Source organism: Micrasema longulum, unplaced genomic scaffold (assembly GCF_059751315.1).
Source record: "Micrasema longulum isolate JH-2025_06_02 unplaced genomic scaffold, ASM5975131v1 h1tg000916l, whole genome shotgun sequence".
Taxonomy (NCBI): Eukaryota; Metazoa; Arthropoda; class Insecta; order Trichoptera; family Brachycentridae; genus Micrasema; species Micrasema longulum.
The window spans coordinates 131,648-155,766 of NW_028278107.1; the positions used below are offsets into that span (position 1 = coordinate 131,648).

A 24,119-nucleotide genomic window follows, 5' to 3' on the forward strand; every position below is an offset into this window, starting at 1 on the left:
CTAGCCACAAGACCACAACCAAACAAATAATTATAATTTTTCTTAATTCGCAAACCATCTCATCTCAAAAGTCTTCATGTTGAAAATATAATATTTAAATAAGACAATTTGGAAATCATAGAAATTTAAAAAGAGATAAGAAAAAAATATGGAAAACCGAAAAATAATAATTTTAATTTGGTCCATTTCTGTCTAGTTTTAAAGATTGTATTCATTTCACTTCACACTTCCCATCTTACAACAATATAACAAAAAAAAAAAGATTTATTAGCTCCATATGTATCGATGTAATATTCCGTAATCACTGTAAAAAATAAAATAAGATAGAATTCATTGGTTAAGTACACCTAGATAAAAAAAGCTTGTGTAGATTTGAAACCGGTCAATAAAAAAGTGGTTAAAAACAAAGTTGTTATGAATTCATTTAATTTATTTTTTATTGAATCCTGAATTGATATTAATAAAAGGGAACCGATCCAGCATTGTTCTTTTTTTAATATCTTTTTTTTACACGGTGCCCGGTTGAACGTATTACCCGCGTAAAAGGAAGTTCCAGTATATAATATAATTCCAGTTCCGCCTACTGTAATGGTAAATTTAAAACTGAATAAAGTTAGTATGATTTATTTTAGTGTAATGATAGATTTCAATCTTACATTTAATAAAAATGGTAAGATGAGACCGAAAAACATTGCAAAAAAAATTAGTTTTGGGAAGAATCAGACAATTTATTGATAATTATTCATGCAAAATTGTTTATAAGACAATTATTGAACCACACAATAACTACTGTAGCAACATATGTTTTTAATCCAACAAAGAAAATTTAAACAAACTAACTGTTTCACAAAACAAAGCTTTAAGAATCATTTTGAAAAAACACGATACACAATCGTAAATTTGATTTACATATTATATAAATAAAGACGGGTGATACTTTAATCCACAAAATTTAAATATCCAGTGACTAGTTCCATCGTTTTCGCGACATCTTCGAAACTGGTATCTTTATTAAGGAGTTCAGTGTATTTATACAAAACAGAGGTAAGGATAAAGAATTCAAAATTGTATGAAAGTAAATAAAATTATTTTGGATATTCCAAATTTGTGGATTAATCTTTTATTTCTATAATAAATAACAATGAAATTCCATCAAGAATTTTCACAAACAAAGATGTTTTTGTAAATTTGATGTTAAATGAATTGAAATTACTGACGTACAGGCAAATAATATTTTACAATACGGTGTTTTTTGTGTATAATATTTATGAAGAAAAAAAAACCAAATTCAAGCAGAAAGTTAAAAAAATATGTGTTAAATAACTTATAAATTAAATATGTGTACATTGTTATTATCAGAGCACAAATAGGAATTTGTATATGTGTGCCCTATTTCAAGATTAAAAAAAAATAAAAAAAATAAAAAAAATAAAAAAGTTGAACCTGTTGCATACTATGGAGAAAATTTATAAAATATACAAGAAAATACAAAAAAAGCTCCACAAGAAGGTTAAAGATGAGAAAATAAAGTAGAGCAGGGTAGAAGAAATTTCATGTAATTGTAATAACATAATTGGCTAATTCGGAGTTCACTAAATAAAACAAATAAAAACAAAAACAAATAAAAAAGTATATTATGTAATTACGCAGTAATAAACTTTTTATTTAACGTCATTTAAAATAACATGATGAAATGTTCTTTCGATTTTCATAATTTTATTTGGAATATCAACAGTAATATACATGTACAAACAAAAATAACAAAAAATGAAACCAATAAAAATTATTTACAAAAAAACATTATAGTAACAAGTAGGTACAAATTAAGAGTTTGTGTAAGGGTAGTTGGGAAATAAATTGTGAATTGCATATATAAAAAAATCTCTTCAATATTTATGTAAATCTTTAAAAAAAAAAACAAAATCCCGGCGGAGTGATTTTATCTCAACGCTCCTCTCAGATAAAAGAGTAGAAATAATAACGCCTCGTAGTGTAGTGGTTGTGAAGTTCAACTACAACGCTTGTTGTACCGGGTTCGATTCCTGACATGTTCCAAGGTCGACATGAAATATCAGTTTAAATGCCGTTTTTGGTATCGGCTTCGGTCAGTTTCGGGCGACAATGCGAGTTTCGGCTAAAACCCGAAACCTGCGGTCGGCATATACCTAATTACGTTCAACTGTACTCGGGTTCATAAATTAATCTTCAAGTATAAAAAATACCAGAATGAGATATTGAATTGTTGTCCGTTTAAAAAACTGCCATTTGTCAACATTAACAAAAAAGCTTGACCGATTTTGTTATTTGTTTACCATAGTCAGTAGTTCTAAGATCTTTCATATTAATATTTGAGTAATTCCTTTATTTCTAATCAGCTAAAATTGAAGAACTTTTACATAAATATAAGTTAAACCTGTATGGATAACTAAACAACAAACCAAAAAGCACTTGAATTAAACTAATTTGTTCATTAAATTAATCCCTTTTATTTAATTGTGTATTTTATCAAATACTTATTTTAATGAGCTCGTAAGGTTAAATTTTTAACTTAACAGAGTTTTGAGTGTATCCAAATGTTTGTGGAGTGGCTGGATTTCCCCCTTAAGGAGTTACCTAAATAATCCAGCCTATCTACAAACTTCTGGACATACTCTAAAACATTGTTTATTAAACTAACTAGTATAAGAAGCATAAAAAATAAAAAATAGTTTTCAGGCGGAGCCTAGTAGGTGAATTGGTTCAGCCGAATGAATCTCACCCACATAATAAAAGTTTAGATTTAAATTTATATATTTATTTATAACAAAATACATCGTTTTTAACTTTACATTTTACTCATAAATTACATTACACATTTTATTTGTACAAAATATTCCCAATCAGCAAAAGTGCTGGTATGGGGGGATGTAATATATTATGACACAATAGTTTTAATAAACAGTCGATAAAATAACATCACATATCACTCGACACACTTCGACTTCAAAACTTACTTATTTCCCTCTCATATTTTTAAAAGGCTTTTAAGAAAAAAAGTGCCAACCTCAAAATGATTAATTTTCTTAATAAATTATAATTAATGGAAAAATTGCTCAGTGTAACAAAATTTTTGTCACTTTTAATGCGTAGATAAACGTATCGAGGGGTTCTAGACCAGTCAGTATAAAACGATGTACTTACATCAAAACTTGACTGTGGGTGTATCGGTACTATATCTTTGTAGGCGGTTGGCAGACTTTAATCTTCAACTATGACGTCATACAGAAGCTAATGATGTCAGAAGAAATGTATGTCATTTTAGAGCGTAAATATGTGTACCGTGACGTACGCTTCCCCTTGATTCAAATAGATGTACCTACCCAAAACTTGAAGTGGGGGAGGGGAGGGTCGGTAGTGTATCTTTATAATCACTAGAGGGAATTTATCTTCAATTGTACCGTCAAAATGAAGGTATGCCGTCTTTATCTTTCCATCATAATCGAGGCCCTGGTGTCTTGTAAAGAGGCAAGCGTGGTTAAAGCGGAAGGAAAATTATTTCCATATTCATAATATTGGGTGACCCAGAATTTACATGGATAACAAATTGTTGGTCCGAACTCGGAAAGATATCGGTTTATCCTAATAATATACTCATTTATACTCCTTCACTCAGGTTCAATCGACGCTACTTAGTAAACAAGAATTCAATGTCAGGTTAATTGTATGAACCCGTCTAGTTTATTATGTAATAACATGTGCGACGCTAATTAGAACTTGTTCTTCATACGGCATGAGCGTTGTTTTACAAAAATGATCCAACAACTTCAAAAAATAAAACTTAAAATTCAATTAGTTTATGCATTTTATTCATGATTTTTTTACCATGTTAGTTATCTTATTTTTTTCATGCAACCTATTTTAACATTTTTGATTAAAACGCAACGATTGTTTATTTTTTTCCTGCAAGAGGATCTTAATGAATAAAATGTTGAATATACGAGGATATTTGAAGCAAACTTAGAAATCTCCTTTGAAGGAGTTAGTGAGATATTTGCAAAAAACTTTTTTTTTTAAAAGTGAGATTTTTAATTCTGTTTCACCAACACAATGGAGAATGCTAAGATTGCGGAGTCAAGTTATATAATTGAAATATGTTTTTGCAAGATTTAGAGACGGTTATGAATTACGCTATTATTTAGGTAGGTAAGTTTTTATGTATAGTTTATTTTGGCATCAATAACTAATTATCACGCTCATATGAAATACAAAAGTATGCAACGAATCTAAAAATATAATACTGGGAAATAAATTAAAAGCAATGTCACAGAACCGTCTTCTGTACAAGGGAATGAAAAAAAATTGTTTTTTTTTTTTTTTACAGTATACATAAAAGGTAAAACAGAGATATTATTAATATTAACAGTAAAAATGGTAAATAAAAAATCCCACAAAGGCATGGCCTGTTTGTGGGTATAAAATAAATGTTTATGAATTTTTGCTCCTATAATATATACAGTTTTAATATTTTTGTGTCACATAAAGAGAAAAGAAAATATTATGTAAAAGATTATAAGGTTTTTTTTTTTAATAGTAATTAAAAAAGGAAATAAAAATATTAAAAAAACATATAAATATCCTCTATGTTCTATCCACTCTTCTTACTCTTACAGAGAAACGGCATGAGGGTCCTTTTTGTTGAATTTTAATTATTCAAATACTTTTTCATAAGTAGTTTAGATCAAGTTTGCAAAACTGATTCATAACATTGTATATTTATGTTTAAGAGCTGGTTTTATCAAAGAAAAAAATAACGTATTATGTATGTATGTATGTGTGTGTACATATGTACCTTTACAAATTATATTGTGTGAACATGACAAGTATATATGTGATGTAGGTTATAATAAAATGGCGTAATTGATAGAAGATTTGTAATACATACATTGGGCTAGTTTTACAACCGAAACATTAAAAAAATTGTAATGTTATTAAATTCTGAAGAGAATATACTTATATCGAGAGATTTTTAGACTTCGTAAGTTCCAGACTGTATACTAGAAACGGCCGTTTTGGTTATTTTAAAAGTGTAGCAGTTACAGTTACTGTTTAAAAAATTAAACAGTTTCTCAATAACTAAATTATTAAATTACACTAAATTATTACATTAATTTTACAAAAAGAACATATCTTTTCTTTCATACTCTGTGGTTGATAGTAATATTTTTTACACCCTTTGAAAGATTTATCAGATTATTTTTCTTATTTTTGTCTGGTGGTTTATTGTATAATTTAAGTCCTTGATTAATTAGTCTCGATTGTTTGTATCAAATATTAATATGATTTATTTTTTTAAAAGGAATAACCCGCTAAGCGGGTTATTCCTTTAAAAAAAATTTAGAGGCTTGTCAGCATGTGTAATAGAGATAATATGGAATATGGAAGAAGGTAATAAAAAATACACCACACACCCAAACTAATTGAGAAATAAAAATCTTTTTTTTAATTTTTCTCTTGCGACTGGCGGGACTCGAAACCGCGACGCCAGCAGTTAGCCGTCAAGCCAACTACGCCACGGCGCCTGTCAGATATTTTTGATGGTGATAGTTATGAATATAATTTATATAAATAGTGTATGACACTGTGGTTTTTCTAACATTATGATTCTTACTATTTTGGATTGTATTAACTGTATGTATTGTCACAATTTTTTATATTTTTATGTACTGTCTCAAATAAGTTTTTTTATATTTCCTTCGAGTATCATAACTTGTTCTTGTATTATTTTTTAATATTAATAAAATGAAAAAAACGCTTCCTGGGAGGCCCTACATACTACCCTTACTCCTGGAAGGGTAAACAACAAACTCTGGCTCAATGATCTGTATTCACATACATAAATATTATTCTGAAACGTGGACATTATTTGTTCAGACCAACTCTCAACTAAATTTATATACACCTACCCAACCATCCCATTTTCTAGCGCACTCCACGCAACAATAATTCCACGTGTAAGTGACGAAAAAAGTTCATATTAACAGTACTAATCGAACATCCACCAAGTGAAGTACTTAACGAATATTTCATTAAGCGAGCTGTGTTAGCGTCCATTTGAACCGCCGCTCCATACACGCTGTGCCAGCGTCTCACGACCGCCAACTTCAGCAGCCAGGTTCCGGCACACGTCACGCCTCATCATCAGCAGGTTAGTGGAGTTGCGCAACCTTCCTTCCCCGACAATACAGTCCACTCTAAATTTTCCTCCTCTAGGAGGTATTCTTCACACCTCGTCCACTCTTCAACATTATATGTTTATAAAAACATTTTATGGACAAATTCCGCTTTAAGTACTTTTCTAAAATAATTTTGACTAACTGTGCCTGTGAGATATATTAAAATATTATGAGTCAGCCAAAAATATTTCGTACTCTTTGTTCACTTGTTACATGTTGGTATTTAGTAATTATTGACAAATACGAGTATACATTGCATACCTCAATAACCAAATTACTCAATTAAATATTGCACATAATAAACTTCACACAATATTTTAACTATACATATGTTGTCATTAATATTGGGGTTATAAAACTCAAATGGAATTAACACTTTGTATCCCGGAGCCGTATAAACACGTGATTATCTAACCACGCGTTGTGTTCCGGTCCCGTGTTTTCACGTAGTTTAAAGTTACCTTTTATGTACAAAATCACCAATATGAAAAAGAAAAATCGAAAGCTCAAATTAATGCATACCCCTTAATTATTTTAAAACAACTATGAGTTATGTATATATGATATACAATTTTGTTCCTCTGCGATGACATTAACTCGTGCCAACCCGACCTCAACGTTTTTAAAAAGTGCCTGTTTTTATTATTTCTCAATATATAACTTTATCATTGTAATTTTGACTAATAAGATATTTATTAATTTTGACTATTAAGATATTTATTAGTTTTGACTATTAGATTAAATCAACTTGAATGTATTTATTTAAATATATATATATATATATATATATATATATACACCTACTTATAAAAATGCTGTTTTTAAAATCCTTTAATAAACACTCAAATCAAAATTGATATTCAAAATTTTTGGTATTTTTTTTATTTTAATTTTATTTTATTTATTAAAAGAAAACAATAGCCATTGCAACAAAAAAAAAAATTTCCAAATAAACCAAAATTATTGGCCAATTATAGTTTTCTATACATAACTAAATACAATGTCAAAAAAGAAGAAAAAAATCGTACATAGAAATAGCCACTCCGCATCATTCCACACGTAAAAAATTAATAAAATATTACAATAATAATGATATAATAAAATTATAAAAGAAAAAGTTTTTTGTTTACTCGGACTTAAAAATCTTTTCGCCGGCGGATCCATACGGAGTAATCAGTCCTCCCTTGATTCTTCTTTCAAACAAGAGAAAATAATTATAATATTAAAATGTACAAAAAAAAAAAATATTAGGAAGGTACAGTTAGATTAAATTATAATTATTGTTTTTAATTAGGGTTCTGGCATTTTCTTTAGATTTGTTTAAAGTGAGGAAATATTTATCTATTTTCGCAAAAAACGTGTTATAATTATTTACGATTCTGGGCAAAGATGCATTCTTATTATTATTCATGCTTGAAATATCAACATGAAATAATGCCAAGTCGAGTTAAGTTTCAATTTCCAGCAGCATCTTTGTTATTCTTAATTAATACTCGTGTACATTGTACAGCCTCCTTCTATGCAAGTTATTTTAATAATAACGTTCACTGAATTCTTATTTAGTTTCACACTTTTCCGACAGATGTCTCTATATTTATGGTTGTTAATGAATTTTATTTCCTTTTACTTCATTTCCTGAGAATGAAACGACGCGCGTCGCGGCAATAAAATGCTCATCATGATATTGCAATCTAAGGATAAAAAAAAAGGTATGACTTTTTTCGTTTCTTAAAAGTTTTCATATTTTAAAGAATTACGCCGTAAGTAGTACAAATAGAAAATTTTATTGATTGATTTGGTGTTTATTTTGTAGAACTCCATATTTAAACTTATAATTAGAAATCAAACACTGATTTGAGTCTACTGAACACTTTATTTTATTTTTACAAATATAAACATATGAGAATAAAAACTTCATGACAATTGTTTCGCCTTATTAGGGCATTTTCAAACAAATGTCGTTTGAAATTTTCAAATATTCGTTGTGTGCAAAGTGCAAAAAAATGTTATTATGATCCCAATTATTTAGCTACAGAACTGCAAAATGGGTTATTATTTATAGATAATTTTAATTGTAACCACGATCGAATAATTTGTACGAATAACATAAATATTCCAGAAATACTACCTGAACCATTAAAGATGGGAGAGAAATGAGTCTTATTGTACTGCTAGAACTACCTTATACTATTTGTATCACTCAATGGATGATGGAGTCTACGTATATTACTGAAACCATTTTGTGCTATTTTTGCCATTGAAAGTATGTCAAAAATGCGCAAACTTATTTTTATTAAAACCAAAGTTTAATAGGCAAAGATTTGTATATTTTTGTTTTGAGTAGTCGAATGCAGGCATTCACAAGGCTCATATAAATTGTTAAATAAACAAAAGATGCACTTATGCTGTTAATCCATCAAAGATATATCAATTAATATGATCATATTATAATTTATTTTATACAGAAAAAAGCCCCCTGCAAGACTTTGTTCTTTAAGCTGTCGATATACTAGTGACATAGGAATATTAATAACTCATGGTCAGAGATAATTTTGTTTATTTCATTTTATTTGGGAAATCAACAGTTTTACGTACATACTCGTATTTATAGTAAACAAACAGATATAGTGTATAAACTCAGAACTGATAACAGATTTCTACGAAGTATACAAAGTTATTAAAGAAAATATATTACATATTGAATAAATACATATAAGTTTATACATATAAAAATGTTATTTCCATGTACCTACTCGTAAATATTTTTCAATAATCGAAGTTTTTTTTAAATATTTTTTTAAAGAAGAGTAAGTTATTGTAGATCGGGCGGGATTAGGACAAAGATGCTTGAAGAGAATGAAATAAAACAGCTGAATTTTAAGACATCGTTTATTTGTTTACACGTTTTAATAACTAAAAAGGACACATTTTATCAATATACGATTGAGACAAGACACATTAAAAACAAATTAACAGTATACGTTTTTGATCAATCAGTTAATTTAGATTTTTCAATATTAACATTCTGGTGTTTACCGGGTAATCATAATATTTTACCAAATTATATGACAGCTAATGAAACAACATTTGTTATGTTCGTTGTAATAACTATTTTTCAATTGAATTTCAGGGTATAAAAATAAACTGACAGCTTTTCATATAAAAAAAATTTCATACAAACCATTTATTGATTAAATGAACTGCACCGGCAAAGTTATGTATAACAATTAACACGTTTTCTGAATATGTATTATAATTAAAGGTGGTTGATACAATCGTAGGAGTTATTATTATTAATAATACAATTTAAAGTAAATATAACTAGGTTTTTTTTATTCTTCGATCTACGGAAGAAGCAGTTCATCAAAGGAATGTTGCGAAAGGAAAGTCTGAACAGTATTTCTGGCTGCGACTCGAACTTCTTTGACTATAGGTGGTGCCAGTTCCGCTACAACATCTTCCCATTGGTCGTTCAAAAGCCTGTTTGTTGTTTCACCTGGGAGAACAAAATTGTTAAATTATTATTATTAAAATTGGAAAATTACCAGATATTATTTTACAAATTTCGTTGAGAGTACTTATGTAATATGCATCTTTTGCGCGAGTAACTAAGAGTCATGACTGTACATCCAGAGGGTAAAAGAAGGATAAGAAGACCTAGACTGAGGTGAGAGGATGAAGTAAAAAAGAAATGTAGCACAGCTTTTTCAAGTGAAGTGAATCGAAGGAGAAAAAGAAGAGAAAAAGAAACTTGAGGTTCCAGGTTTGATCCTTGGCAGGAAGGATGTGTAATATTGTTTTAAAAGGTAGTTTTATCGTGCAATATTTTATTAGAACTGCAAAACGTCGTGAAAAGTTTGCTCTGCATAAACTGTTATAGAATGGCCAGTGAAGGGGTGGCCGATTGGGCTAAATTCTCCAGTCTACTAACAAGCTAAACATCATTAATATCGCTGACGAAATTGGGGAAATCTGATTGATGCTGACGAATAGATTTATTATATTGACTGAGGTGCACTGACGGTGATATTGTGATTGAAATCAACAAATGTAAATTCTAAATACCACGAGTCTTTTATGAACAAATAGTATTTTTAAAACGTGATTTAACTCTTTAAAAAGACCAAAAATTAGTTTTCGCAATAAAATGGAACAGATCTGGATAAGTTGAGAGGACTTATGATCAACTTACCTTTTACTACTGAATGTTTGAGATAAGTTTCATCTAGCGTTCCAGTGCAGTGCCCTATACACTATCAAATGCGCACAGGGGAATGATGATGGTTATTAAAAATTTGTTAAATAACAAAAAGGTGAAACAGTGCCCGATTTGAAACAGCATACAATAATGTTTTTTGAGTGGGAAACTAAGTTTAAAAAAAATTATTCAGAATACAATACAATTTACTAAAAAAAAGTAATGTATTTACAAATTACAAAGATACAGGGTTAATATTACAAAAAGCAGAAAAAAAACACAAAGCATGTTGGTACCTAAAAATACGAAAAATAAGAAAGTATTTTATGATTAATAATTTTAAAAAAACGCTTTGAAATCGCTTACCAAGGATTTTGTCTCCATTAAATAAATTTTGCAAGTCAAAGTGAGCTTTTCCAATATTGTATATAAAGTCATCACGTTTAATTTTGAAGTACTCGGCTCCATCTTTTCCTTTGACCAGGTCGTAGTCAAATGCGTATGTTAGCTTTATATTGCCTAAAAAACAGAAATTAAACATATAGATAAGGCTGTAGTTTGATAAAAAGCTAAGGAATCATATGATTTTGCCATTTTTAATACCATTTTATCAAAAGTCGCGCAGTTAAAAAAATAAAATTAAGTAAATAAACATCAGTTCAATTTTTATATGTTTACTCAATGACAGTCTTGATTAAGGCCTATTTTAAGACTAATTTATTAGTCTCCACTAACAATTTTACATTCCATTATTTTTATGTATCATGATCGATACTTTCTTGTCACACTGGTAATAATTTTAATGAATCAGACTTTCATTGTTTGTTTGTCCAGCGTCTATTATTATCCGACATGACTAAATCAATGATATGTTATGATATGATTAGATTGAAAAAAAAAAAGTTACAATTTAACTTAAAACTGAACAAAAGTTCCATTGATAACTCTTAATAATTTATTGGATAAACATTTTGCTTGGAACATTCTTTATTTATTTGCATATCCTGAACAAAATTATATAAATCAAAATAATTGATTTTCGAATGAAAACTTTCTGCAATTTTACTTTCTTGAGCATATTTTGGCAAATAATCTCTAAAACCTTTAATTTTCTACGGTCAAATGATTGTCAAAAAAGAGTTTAACCTTCAATTGAAAGCTTAAATATTCAGAATAGAACTTTTTTCCCTGTTTTGAATTTGAAACAAACATTCTTTTTATTTATTTAACTTTTTGTACATAATGTTGGCAGGCTTATTGCCAAATGGCAATTTCTTCCAACCAACCAATAAAGTAAAGTTTTATTTTTATAATTCAAGTTACAGAACATATCCAAAAGAAAAAAAAAAAAGATTAAAAAGTAAAAAATATATGAAAATAGAAATAAACGTATTTGTTTATAAATTACCTTAAATCAAAACTATTACTCAATGGGAAAAAGGAAAAAAGAGGAAAGAGGAAAAAGGAAAGGAGGAGAGATTAAGGAAGAGAAAGGAGATGTTTCTTCAGACGTGATTTAAACAGAGATAATGTAGTAACATCTTTGATGGTGGATGGGAGATGATTCCACAGTCGAGCCGCATGGACACTTTATGAGTTAGAGAAGAAAGAGGAATTGTGGTTGGGTATTAAGAGAGTGCCTTGTGAATTAGAACGAAGAGGTAAACCATGAACTGATAAGCGTTAAAACTTTTCAAGCAGGTACATAGGAGCGTCTTCAGCTTGTCTAAACATCATCAGTCTTAGATTTTGAAACAAAGAAATAATCAGAAATGCAGTGAGCAATTGGATTATTTGGGAGTTACCTAGAGAGTATTTTGCACTCACTTTCCTACTTCTCGTTCGTGGGTTTACACGTCATGTATTTACTATACACGATTGTAAATTACCAATGTACTATTGTTTGATATCTACATATTTCCCCAAATTACTTTTCACTCTGGTTTTTAAAAATCTTATTTGAGGTGTACTTTCATAAATAAAAAAAATCAATGGCGGTATTGTAATTTAATCGCTTGGGTGTTTTACATACGCGATATCGTTTCTAATTCGATACTCGGTTTAGTAAAAATAATTAAATTATGATTTGTACAAGTCTAGGCATGTGCTGCTATTTTTGTGTAAGGAGGTAAATAATTGCAGTGGTAATTATAGTGTCAATGCATTGTAATTATGTTGGTGTAGAGGCACCAACATTGTAATGCGCAAAGCGGCCGGTTCTATCATTCGGGTTTTGCCTGCCCTGTGAGTCACACGTCATTGTACTGTTATTACATTGAACTTGAACATCAAATATAATTAACATAAAAAGATGAGAGTTTTTACTTATTAACTATCGAACATATAAAAAATGATCAATTGCGCCTGGATCATTAAAGGATCCAGGCCTTCACAGTAATTTACAGGAATACTTACTTAAATTGATACGAGCATTGCCTTTTCCATCCAAAGGAATAATGAGGATTCTTCCTGACATTACGTATTTAGCCTCCAGTAAAATATCTCCAAATAGGTTTACAGTCACTTTCTTTTTCTTCAAATCAATCCTTAAACGAGATTAAACAATTATAATTCTTAAATATGAGCATGTTTGGAGATTTTGTGAAAAATTAAATGAGAACACCATAGTTAACCGTTAACAATAATTCCAATGTGGTTACAATATAACTGTTTGATTATTTATTGTAAGATGTAACTGTTATATTTTATGTTTCCCTGAGTGATAATTTACTCAAATAGGATAAAAGGATTTTGATGCCAGTTTAAGGACTATGAAACATTCCAGTGTAAAAATGCCGTGTTAACTCTTAAAAAGCTGTGCTACAAAATTCTTTAAGACGCGTTGATGTAACATCGCGTAACCTCAAGCAAAAGACCTAATTAAAACATAGGGACAAATCATAAATGCGGTGGTCGTATAACTGCGTGCATTCCCGCTTACTGCCAATAACCGACTGATTGAATGAAGTTTTTTTATTTTCTTTTTATCTCTTTCACACAAACACCAGCCACAGAACAGCGTCTCTGTCTTCCTTGTTATAAGTTCTATTCTCGTGCATTTTCTTATATGGTAAAACAGATTTATTGTAGTACTAGCATCACTCTCATTCGTATAATTATTCTTCGCACGGGGAAGATATTTTTTTTTGTATCAAACCCAACATATTTATACAAATTTTACTTTCTTATTTGGATGTAAAAATGTTCATTTAAAGATTACAAAAAATACATCATCATTGAAATAAATAAGACGGATATTTCAAGACTTATTTACTATGTGGACTTGTGTTAAAGACTAGTGGTAAAGTGATAAGAGTGTTTGCCTACCATACAAGAGGTCTCGAGTTCGATTCCTGACATGGTTGACACGAATAGCAATAAAGTTATTTATTTCACTAGAATGAGTTAAATATAAAACATTTTGAGAAAATAATCGATTATAGAAAAATGACATTTTGGTTTGATATATCTGTAACTAAAATCTGAAAGAACCAATAATAAGCCAGTTTTGTTTTATTTTTGCCTACATTTTGACAAGGGTTATGGTCAAGGACCAATGATAAAAAATAACTGTTTAAAAAATGTAAACAAATAAATATATCATGTGTTTTGATGACCTCAGTTCTCCTCTATAGCGTAGAAAGGTTATTTTTACTGATATTTTCAAAATATTTACGTACTATTTTTATTTTAAGGACTATTATTGGAACCTGTTTCTGAAAAAGAACCATCGATCACACACACGTGTACAATGCGGTCGGCTAACATTAATGTGTTTCGAATCGCATTACAGAGTTCATCATCAGGATGGGTGTATAACGAACGACATACGGTATAATAGCTCTGAAAAATATACTGTGCATCTGAACGCCCGCGCTCGTCAAAACCCATAAAAATAAATTTGCTGTGTGAGTCGCTCACTTATTTACCCGCATATGTTATTTGAAAACTTACTGTCACGTACACTTAAACATAGGTAATCAAAGATTTGAATGCACCATAGATCAACAAAAAAGCGAAACATTAAAAAAAATATTTTTAACAATTTGTATTATTTATAAATTATTTCATTTTGAAGATTGCTCGTTAACTATGTTAAATGGACTAAATAAACCCATAAATAAATAAATTAATTAAGTTACCGTTTGAGTCAAACAATGGTTCTTAATGAATTACTTTACATAATGTGTAACATGCATTATTCTGCCAAGTCTTACAAATTTAGCATTTTTTCATATTATTTAAAAAAACAAATCTTTAGCTCCATTGAAACACCTACTAATTTCATTGAAGATTGTAGATGTTTCAATAGAGCTAAAGAATCTTCCTGTTAGAGTTAATCCAGTCAAGAAAGATTAAGACGTACTAAAAATATTGTAAAATGGTGTTTTTATTTAGTTTTTTATACCTTATCCTATTTCGTACGTAACCATGCCTAAGACACTGCATTGGTTATCAACTGCATCGTATTTTGATAATACATTACATAAAGTCACGACGATCAGTTTTACGCGTTCAGTGCAATGTGTCAGTCTGAGAAAAGAAAATTGAACGTATTGTTATAAAATTGTTTCAAACTTCATGTTGCAATTTTTTTTCTTCTTCAATGGAATATATCGAATTTTTGCCCATATCAACATTTGCTTCCAACTCCTTCTTCTATTACTGCAATTCTTCTGTTAGATAGGTCTAGTACTTGGGATCAATCCTTTTTATGTCATCTGCCCATCGCAGCCTTGGTTAAGCGACCTTTCTTATGTCTCCTGTGTACCCATCAAAGATTTTTGAGTGACATGTTGAGAGATGGCATTCTCTGCACATGTCCAGCCCATCTTAGGCTGCTTAGTCTGATGTTTTCTGGGACCTTAGGAACTTTATGTATATTCCGTTTCTTTACATTTGACCTGATTCCCCAGGTTTCTCCATTATCCCAGAATTTTACGCACATTTACGATGTCCATCATCTCAACAGTCCGTGCTATTAGTATTCATACCACTCACCACCAATATGATACCACCGTTCTGATGATGCTTCGAAGAAGACCGACGAATCGGTTTCTTATAAGATGCACCGATCAGGTTAAGTAGGCTGCTAATTCTACCCTCGTGGACGCGTTGCAACTTGCTCGAGATAGAGAGGCTTCGAAAAATTTGATGCATGTTACAATCATTGGAAGTCCTGACCTTCAGTCATGAACTCGACTGTGGAAGAAGACGAAGAAAGGATATTTTTCTTGACTTTAACACTAGTAACAAAGAGAACAATGCCGAATTTTAAGCTTTATCTTGTCAGAAATCGAACTCTAAATCACAATCATGGATAAATGAATGATGTTTGAGTATGTTCAAATGCTTGCAGACTGGCTGGATTTCCTCCCTAGGGAGTTATTCGTATAAACATGGGCAGAATGGTGAATGTTACACAGTGTGTAAAGTGGTGACTTAAACCAGCCAATGACAGGTCATAAGCCCTGTAAACGCCTTGACTTCTATATTCCCTTCTCAAAAATGTTTTCCTTCTCTTTTGAAATCAATTTTAGGATAAGTTAATGTTTTATTATAAAAAAAAGTTATGATTATTTAATAATTAAGATAAACAGATATTGTTGAGTAATTTACATAATATTGGATTGTAAAACATTTAAGAAAATTTGACACCTCTTAAACGAATTTTGCACGAGTAGAAAATTCGTCCCGTCAGCATATAGGTGCTAACTGATGACATAATCAAGAATCGTATTTTATTGTACTGCAGTCTCCCATCAGATATTGTGTATTTTTTTTAGAAAATGGACTTTTTTTTTTTCTAAAACTTTATATTACACTTTATGGCACCTAAAAAAAAATAAACTACTTACGCTTTGCGTGCTTTGCACGATAAATTAATATATTTTTATTATTGTGTTTTTTTTAACTATTAAAAAAAAAACTTTTATTGACGGACTTATGCAGTCCATTCTAACAAGAGTAAAAAAATCTTATAATTAATACAGGTACTAATCAAATAAAATACAATTACATAGAATTAAAGCTCTGACAAAAATGAAAAAAAATACTACCTCAAGACAAGATCCGGTCTATCTTCGTGATTTTTCAAATCTATAAAGACTTACACCAAAAAAGTCCTTATTCTGTCTCGAGTTTACAATACGACACAATCTGGAAATTGGTGCGTACAAGCCATAGTTTGTGATGTGTTGGTCAAGGAACAGCACATTATTATTTTGCAACCGGTGGATTGGAACATCGAATGCCACTTGTTCATCAATTAAGTCATTCAGAAAATTAAACATAAATATGGAGTAAATGTTATTTCTACGTTTTTGTCGATTTGAGATATATATTATCAATTCAAACAATTACCCACCTTAAATATAATACATGAGAAATACTTATATCAAATGATTAATGAGAAGGATCCAGTCTAAATATAATTTCTCTTTCTTACAATATGCTGCAGTCAAAGTTTGCAAGTTGTGAGTGCACTTAAAGTTTAAAATCTTAAACACGTCTTACCCAACTTAAATAATGGATACTTAATAAGTTTTGCGACATCCGGACATTATGAGTTTCCAGTTTACCATGCATTTAATTAAACTAGATTACCAAACACAACTTCATTAATTTGAAAATGTTTCACTTAATGTACAACGAATGCATACCTATATAATACGAATGAAATATTCTTGGCGAATAAAATGATCGTATTAAGTTTAGAAAATGTAAAAAACCTAGGTACTGAAGACCATAAAGAAAAGAAAACTTTAGTACTTTGGGCATGTGACAAAAGGCGAAAAATGTAAAATTTTACAAGTCATTCTACAGGGAAGGATTAAAGGAAGACGCAGTGCAAGTAGAAGGTGCATCTTTTGGCTTAAGAACTCGCGCGACTGGTTCCATTGCAGCACTCAGTCCTTGTTCAGGGCAGCTGCCAATAAAGTAAGAATCGCAACGATAATTTCCAACCTCTATCGGGGAGAGGAATCATTAGAAGAAGAAGAAGAAACAATCTCCAGGGTTCAAATTAAAAAGAAGTTCTACAAAAACTTAAAAGTTTTGTCTCTAAACTTTCAACGTCTTGCGGAATAGAATGAACGACACGCTAAAAACAGTAATTGAAAAAAGTATATGTTAATCGAAGCTAGACTGGCAGTGCACTACGGAGTTTTATTCCCAACACTAGTATGGATGTGAAAGATGCAACTGACTGAGTATTGTTGAAAGTAGTGTTAATGCGGTCGAAATACATATCTTAGAAAAATGTGTGGGAAATTAAAGTATGACAGGGTTACGGATGATATCAGACTAGAGTGATAATCTGAGACAGGTGTAATTATTGATATAGCCAATAAAGAGTTCCTTAGATGGTTTGGTCATATAGAACGAATGGATGACGGAAGAATGGAAAAACCGATATAAAAACAGAAAACGACCAGGAAAGTGGTGTCATGATCAGATAAACCAAAATTTCAAGTCAGGTCATATTAAAAGCAGACATTTGAAGGGCATGTATGACAAGATGTATGAATGTGGAAGGAATTAGGATTGCATGTGAGGGTACTACTTGCAAACTCGGCACAATCCATATTTATTTATTTTGAGCAAATCACAAAAAACTGACAAAATACTGAACCTCAACTTTTTTTAAAACTTAAATTTCTTATTATAATCTGTTAATATTTTATACGTAAGCAGTGACGATTTAAGCATCAAAAACCAGAAGTGGAATAATAAATTTTATTTTTTCAATTACCAACTTTGCAATATTCAAGTAGAGGTTGCCAAGTTTGCAACAAAGCCAACAATAATTAATATCTCGTTTTTTTTAAATTTTGTAATTTCACCGGGTTTTCATTTTTTCAAAAGTTCATTTTTGTATGAGAATGCAACGACAGAAGAAATGCGAAAGTAAAGTAGTCTCCCATATGAATTATGCGGAAGAAAAACGACTGAGTGGTTAACCTTCTGTACACCAAAGTAGTTACAGGAAGTTTCTGGTTCAACATTTAAAACTGAATTGATTACAATTTAAAACAACGACTGCCAATTTACATAGCTTGTTTAGCACATGACTACCATTCTCTAGATATTCGTGAAATAAATGTGTACCTCAGAGGCAGGCGGATGCAAATCCAGAATTTGATTGTGTCCAGTTTATTATCAAGTCAATTGATTTCAAAGACATGTAAGTTTTATAAGGAATTAACCAATGTATTAAAATACTGAAAATACAAATTAATGTTCTGAATTATTAGAAATCACTTAAAGAAAGTAGATTATTTTAGCTATTGTTGAACATTTGACGTTTAGATTTCCATCCGTCTGCCTCTGAGGTACAGAAATGTTTAATTAATAGGTGCTTTAAGTATCACCTGGAGTACAAGAGTGATCATCATGACTGTACTGGTTGGGACACTCCCCCTTTGGTCACGGGTTTGATTCCTGCCAGGGTCAGAGTGGTATACGTGTACGTATTTTTTTAAAATGAGGTTTACTACAATATTTCAACGTAGGTACTTGGACCAAGTTGGTAAATCGTATTGAGTCAAGGGAGCCCAATATCTCTAGTTATTCATTTAAACAATATGTACATATATAAGGTTTACATTCATAGGCATTTCTTCTTACTTACCCGAACCGTTCAATTTGAGATAATGATGAACATATTGTAGGCATATTATAATATTTATATTATGAAACAAAACATTGACATACGTATATACGTATATATTTATAAATAATATAATCTACCCATTAATGTTAGAGACCCCTCTTCTTTATTTACATTGAAAACAAAACTAGTTTTAAACTTCTTTATTATTTTTTTTTCTTTTTTCGTTTCTTTTCTTAATTAATTTATAAGTAAAAAATATTTCTTAAAATATTATTTATATTATATATTTTTATACATAAACATATACTATTTACCTAAATATTAGTTTTCAATAATAATACATATATATATATTTTTTAATGTTATTCAAAATTGTCTTCTTAGTTATTTTTTTAACTGGTTCAAAGTATTTCTAATACCAAATTATCTTTTTTATCGATAATTCTATAACTGGTAATATTTTATTCTTTTATATAGTTTATATTTCTTAGACTTTCTAAATTAATAATATTGTTTTAAATGCTCTGTATTACTTATAATTATGCTTACATGTATGTATATTTATTTGTATTTGTAACTAATATGTGAAAGGCACTAAGCGCCGTTTATTTCAATAAAATAAAAATAAAAATAAAATAAAACATTGAAATGTCAATATCTGAATGTTTGAGTTGTTCATTTTTCCCTTTTCTTTTCATTCTATTATCTCTTCTCACCTCTCTTCATAGTTAAGTGTAAATTTTTAAGTTAATTTTCGTTTTAAGTTGTTGTAAAAAATTATAAGATTCTGTAAAAATATGTCCATGATTTTGTAATTTTTTTAAATTGAACGGTTTGAGTAGGTAAGAAGAAATATCCGTAAGACAATATGCCCGCCCTTATTTGTAAATAAAGTGTAAAATAAATTGTTTTTCTAAATTTGTTGCACCAGAGAGGGGAAACATTTTTGAGAAGAGAATAAGTCTAGGCATTTTGAGGGCTTATGACCTGTCATCGGCTGGTTTAAATGGCCACTTTACGCACTTTGTAACATTCACCATTATGTCTGTGTTTGAACATCCACATTTCCTCAACTCTTCCATCTGTTGAGTTTTTTGAAGTAAACGAGCTGAAACCTTTATTATATATGGTGAGATTCATCTGGCTGATCCAATTCACTTACTCTGCATAGGGCACTGCATTGGAAAACGAAACGGGGCAGAGTTCAATCATCTGCTACATGAAGGTAAGGTGATTAGTCTTACGCTTCAGGTTTCACTCCAGGAAGAATTAAATATTGCAATTAAAAAAACCTTTAAAATCCGTTTATCGAGTCCTCCATTCAAGGAATCAATCCCACTACCTCGAGGGGAGTAGACAACGTGTCAACCACTACACAACGCGGCGGACTTATTTACACTCGATTGTCTTTTTCAGGACCTTTACCTGTAACACTAGTCAAGGTTTCTGCTTCTATTTTTTACCCAGAACTGCATTCTTCATGCGTTTGAACAGAGATATATTTATAAGAAAACGAAAATAACGAAATAAGCTTAAACATAGGTATAAAGTTGTAGTAGAACTGGATTTGTACTTCAAACCACAGATCTGTAAGTCCAGGAATCTACAACGGGACCACAACCCGTTTATGTTTTATGTATTTTTTTGGTGGAAAAAATGCATTTTTGTGTAAAATACTAAAAAAAACTAGTTTATACAACCGTAATATTTAATATCAGCGTTGCCCTTGAGACAATCTTAATCGCTTATGACGCAGTCAAAATCCTTGATTTTTATTTTATCAATCAATTTAGTAATTAAACAATAAGTATGTACTTACGAAATCTTTTTTACAACCAAATCTCCAGGACCCGTGAGGACATTATCCGTGAGTGTAATCTTCAAGTCGTTAGATCCAGTCCCTCCGAGGGTCTTGATTTCCTTGACGAGGATGGGATCAAGAGCTGGTATTCCTCTAGAAGCGTCTCCCTTAGAGAAGGTTTTTGACGATGCTTGGGCGACTTTCAGGGCACATTCGTTTAATTTTGGATCTGACCTTGAACATGGCTTGATATAACTAGCTGTGGAAAATTTAAAACAAAAATAAAAACACCGCCTTGTCATCACCATTTCTCTTTCAGCACCCAATAGTGCGTATAGAATACCATTTTTAAATCGAATGCAGCATACATTGATTAACTGTTACATGTACGTAAAGTGATCAAGCCTACGCTTCAGATTAATCCAGGGTCAATAAAATATTGCATCCTTGTATTCCCAGGAATCGAACCCAGGGCATCCATGGGTGGTACGCGAACGCTCCATTTACCGCGGAAGGAGGCGGAATTCACACTCGATTTCATTATTAAGGACTTATAAGGCAGCTATTGAGTCAAAAACACTCGTCCATGGTTCTACTTTTCATCAGCCTGGATTAAGAAGTATTCACAGAATTAGAAACACTGCTTCGTTCACAATTAAATAGAGATGGTGCTTCAAAAAACGATATATTGAAATAATGTTTTGAATAATAAGCATTGTTGCTGACGCGTTGCCACAATGCGCATTGCCTTGCAAAACTCGTAAAAGAGTTTAAAAAGACAATTATTCTCATTCTTCATGGTGGGGGTCAGTGCTATGCAAACTCTTGACGTCACTGCGACCTGTAAAAATCTATTGCTACGGGTCTTCGTGAAAAGTTCTCACCCTCCAAGCCCAGGTCTATAAAGAACTTGGCTACTGAGTGGAAGGCGAGAGTTTACATTTTGCTAAATCTCCCCCTCCAAGCCCAGATCCGTAAAGTATTGGGATATTAGATAGAGAACGAGCTCTTTAACACACTTAGGTTTAACCAGCGGTCCCCCGAGGATGAGGTCTTTTATGGTGTAAAGCAAAATATTCACATAAAATATGATTAGATGTTTCCTCTTCTGCACTGAAGAGCCTAAATCTAGACTTTAAAAAGATTAACTGTCTATTCCAATTTACTGTGAATTCGAAGCTGTTTGTCGCGCTTTTTTACGCTGCTTCATATTTACTGAATACAAGTTGAGTTCTGGAACTTAAGTTGAATGGAACACAAGACGGTTACTTAGTGCATATTTTCCTTAGTGAGAGGGACTTAAGTGAGAAACTCCTTAATGATTTTCCAAATGTTTGAGTTTACTGTTTACCATATTGAAGTGCCTTTTTTTTCTTTATTGTCATTATTTTTGTTGTGTTTCTGATCCTATAAAATATTTGTGATGATATACTCATATGTCTATGTCAACTAATTGCTCGCCTCAACTCAACACAGGACTTTTAGTGCCATGGAATTGGGACTTATGTCTCAAATAATGTGGAATAAACTGTCTTTAACTAAATAAATAAATAAATATTTATCCATGGCGTAAATGAAAATAATATGAACATATTTTTTTAAGGTACTAATTGAATATACTGTATATTTTATCATTTTAGAAATATTTATCATTGAAAAGACATCATTGTAAATCGTCCCTCTCTATTACGATACAAAAGAATTGTTTTATCTATACATAGTGGGAAACGATAAAATACATGTATATTTTATTTTAAATTTTAATGCAATTATATATAGGTACAAACCCAGTTTAAATTCTAAGATTTCAAAGTTGGAAATGTTCAGATACACATTGATATTATTTAAATTATTACGACACACGACACAATAACACGGAAAAAGTGTTATTCTTCGAATCAGTGTATTTCTTCGTTAAAAAAAAATAAAATATTTGAAATTTATTTATTTATTTACCCCATGGATAACGTTCAGTCAACTTAATATTTTTTTCGTTTTGAAATTCCCATCCTATTGTTAATTATAATATTTTTAACACCTTTAGTAAAGGTTGTCTGAGTCTTTTGTTTAGTTTTGTCTGGTAGTTGATTGAATAGTTTCAGTACCCGGTTTATTAATCTCGGCTGTCTAATAATTTTGAAATACAAAAGTGTAAAAAAAAGTGTGCAGAAAGAGAGGTGGCGATGACTTTTTTTTATTTTTTATTATCATGCTATTTGAAACATTTTTTTTACAAAATAATTTAAGAGTCCTTCTCACAAGAAAAACCTGTTCTGAGAAAGACTGTACAGTGTTCAAATGATTTTTTTTCTTCGTAATTTACATTTCTTTCAAATATTTTTTTTATAATACAAACAGATAACCAATAAGAGAACCAATAAGCAAAAGAAAATACTTAAAAAGGGCTGGCATCTACAATTACGTTTATTGACTTTTTTATAAAATAAAGCCACGGGCGATGATTTAAACTATATGAAAAATAAAATAAAATGTAATAAAAAAAGTATTCTTAATAAAAAATACGATGATACGGAAAAAAAAATGTTTGTATCTATCTATGTATATTATTAAAATTTTATAACTGTTGAAACTAAATCATTAGATATTTTATCAACTGTAAAATATAATAAACAAATTTCTTTAGATTTGAAAATTGTTTTGAGAAGGAAGAGAGGATTTGTCGCAATTAAAATATATTCTGCCAATGTTTGAAAATACATTCTGCCAATGTTTGAAAATCCATACTTTTTCTCATATTACGGAATTTAAATTCTTAAATATACTTACGTAATTCACAATTTATTTCATTGACTAGAATGACTAAAAACACTGCGATGAGAAGATATTTTGCACTCATTTTGATTTTTTTTAAAAACAGTTTTGTTAAGAATGAAATATCATTGGACGTAAACTATCACCATGTCCTGAGAGGTAATGAAATGGAATTCAGGGTAACACATATTTATGTAAGGTATATGCCAAAAGGAGGCAAAACTCGCCAAATTTGAGAGGGGTGTTCAAAATTAACCTACGTCTACATAATTTATATAAACATACTTTTTGTTTTTTAAGATTGACTGACATATCTAGATAATCGAAGATAAATAAACTCTTTGAAAAGAACGTATGAGAAACTATGCATTCACGGGGCTTTCGGCTTGTCAAACTGTGTAAAATTCACCATTCTGCTTGTGTTTAAAAATCCATATTTATTAAATCATTCTAGAAAGTGATTTCTGTGGAGAGCAAAAAGGTGGTCAAGGCCCGTAAAACATAAGACTTAAATATTCCCTT

The 24,119-nt window shown here is 30.4% G+C and overlaps 1 protein-coding gene across 1 annotated transcript; it reads right to left on the reverse strand.

Moving 5' to 3' along the window:
* Window positions 1-9,087: 9,087 nt before the first annotated feature.
* LOC148278197 (circadian clock-controlled protein daywake-like) lies at window positions 9,088-23,771 on the reverse strand. The gene is made up of 5 exons (XM_088231780.1): window positions 23,613-23,771; window positions 20,844-21,084; window positions 12,826-12,956; window positions 10,777-10,929; window positions 9,088-9,708 (listed from the first exon to the last, which is right to left on the reverse strand). The coding sequence occupies exons 1-5, from the start codon at window positions 23,680-23,682 to the stop codon at window positions 9,557-9,559; spliced, it is 747 nt and encodes a 248-aa protein (XP_088087906.1). The 5' UTR covers window positions 23,683-23,771; the 3' UTR covers window positions 9,088-9,556.
* Between the last annotated feature and the right edge of the window lie 348 nt (window positions 23,772-24,119).

Bases quoted from the DNA above. Each gene is read 5' to 3' on its own strand.
- LOC148278197 (XM_088231780.1), bottom strand. From the start codon at position 23,682: ATGAGTGCAAAATATCTTCTCATCGCAGTGTTTTTAGTCATTCTAGTC. The intron at 21,085-23,612 runs GTAAGTATATTT...AATTTTCCACAG, and splicing joins TGAAATAAATTGTGAATTAC to CTAGTTATATCAAGCCATGT. The intron at 10,930-12,825 runs GTAAGTATTCCT...TCTGTTTTTTAG, and splicing joins CAATGCTCGTATCAATTTAA to GCAATATAAAGCTAACATAC.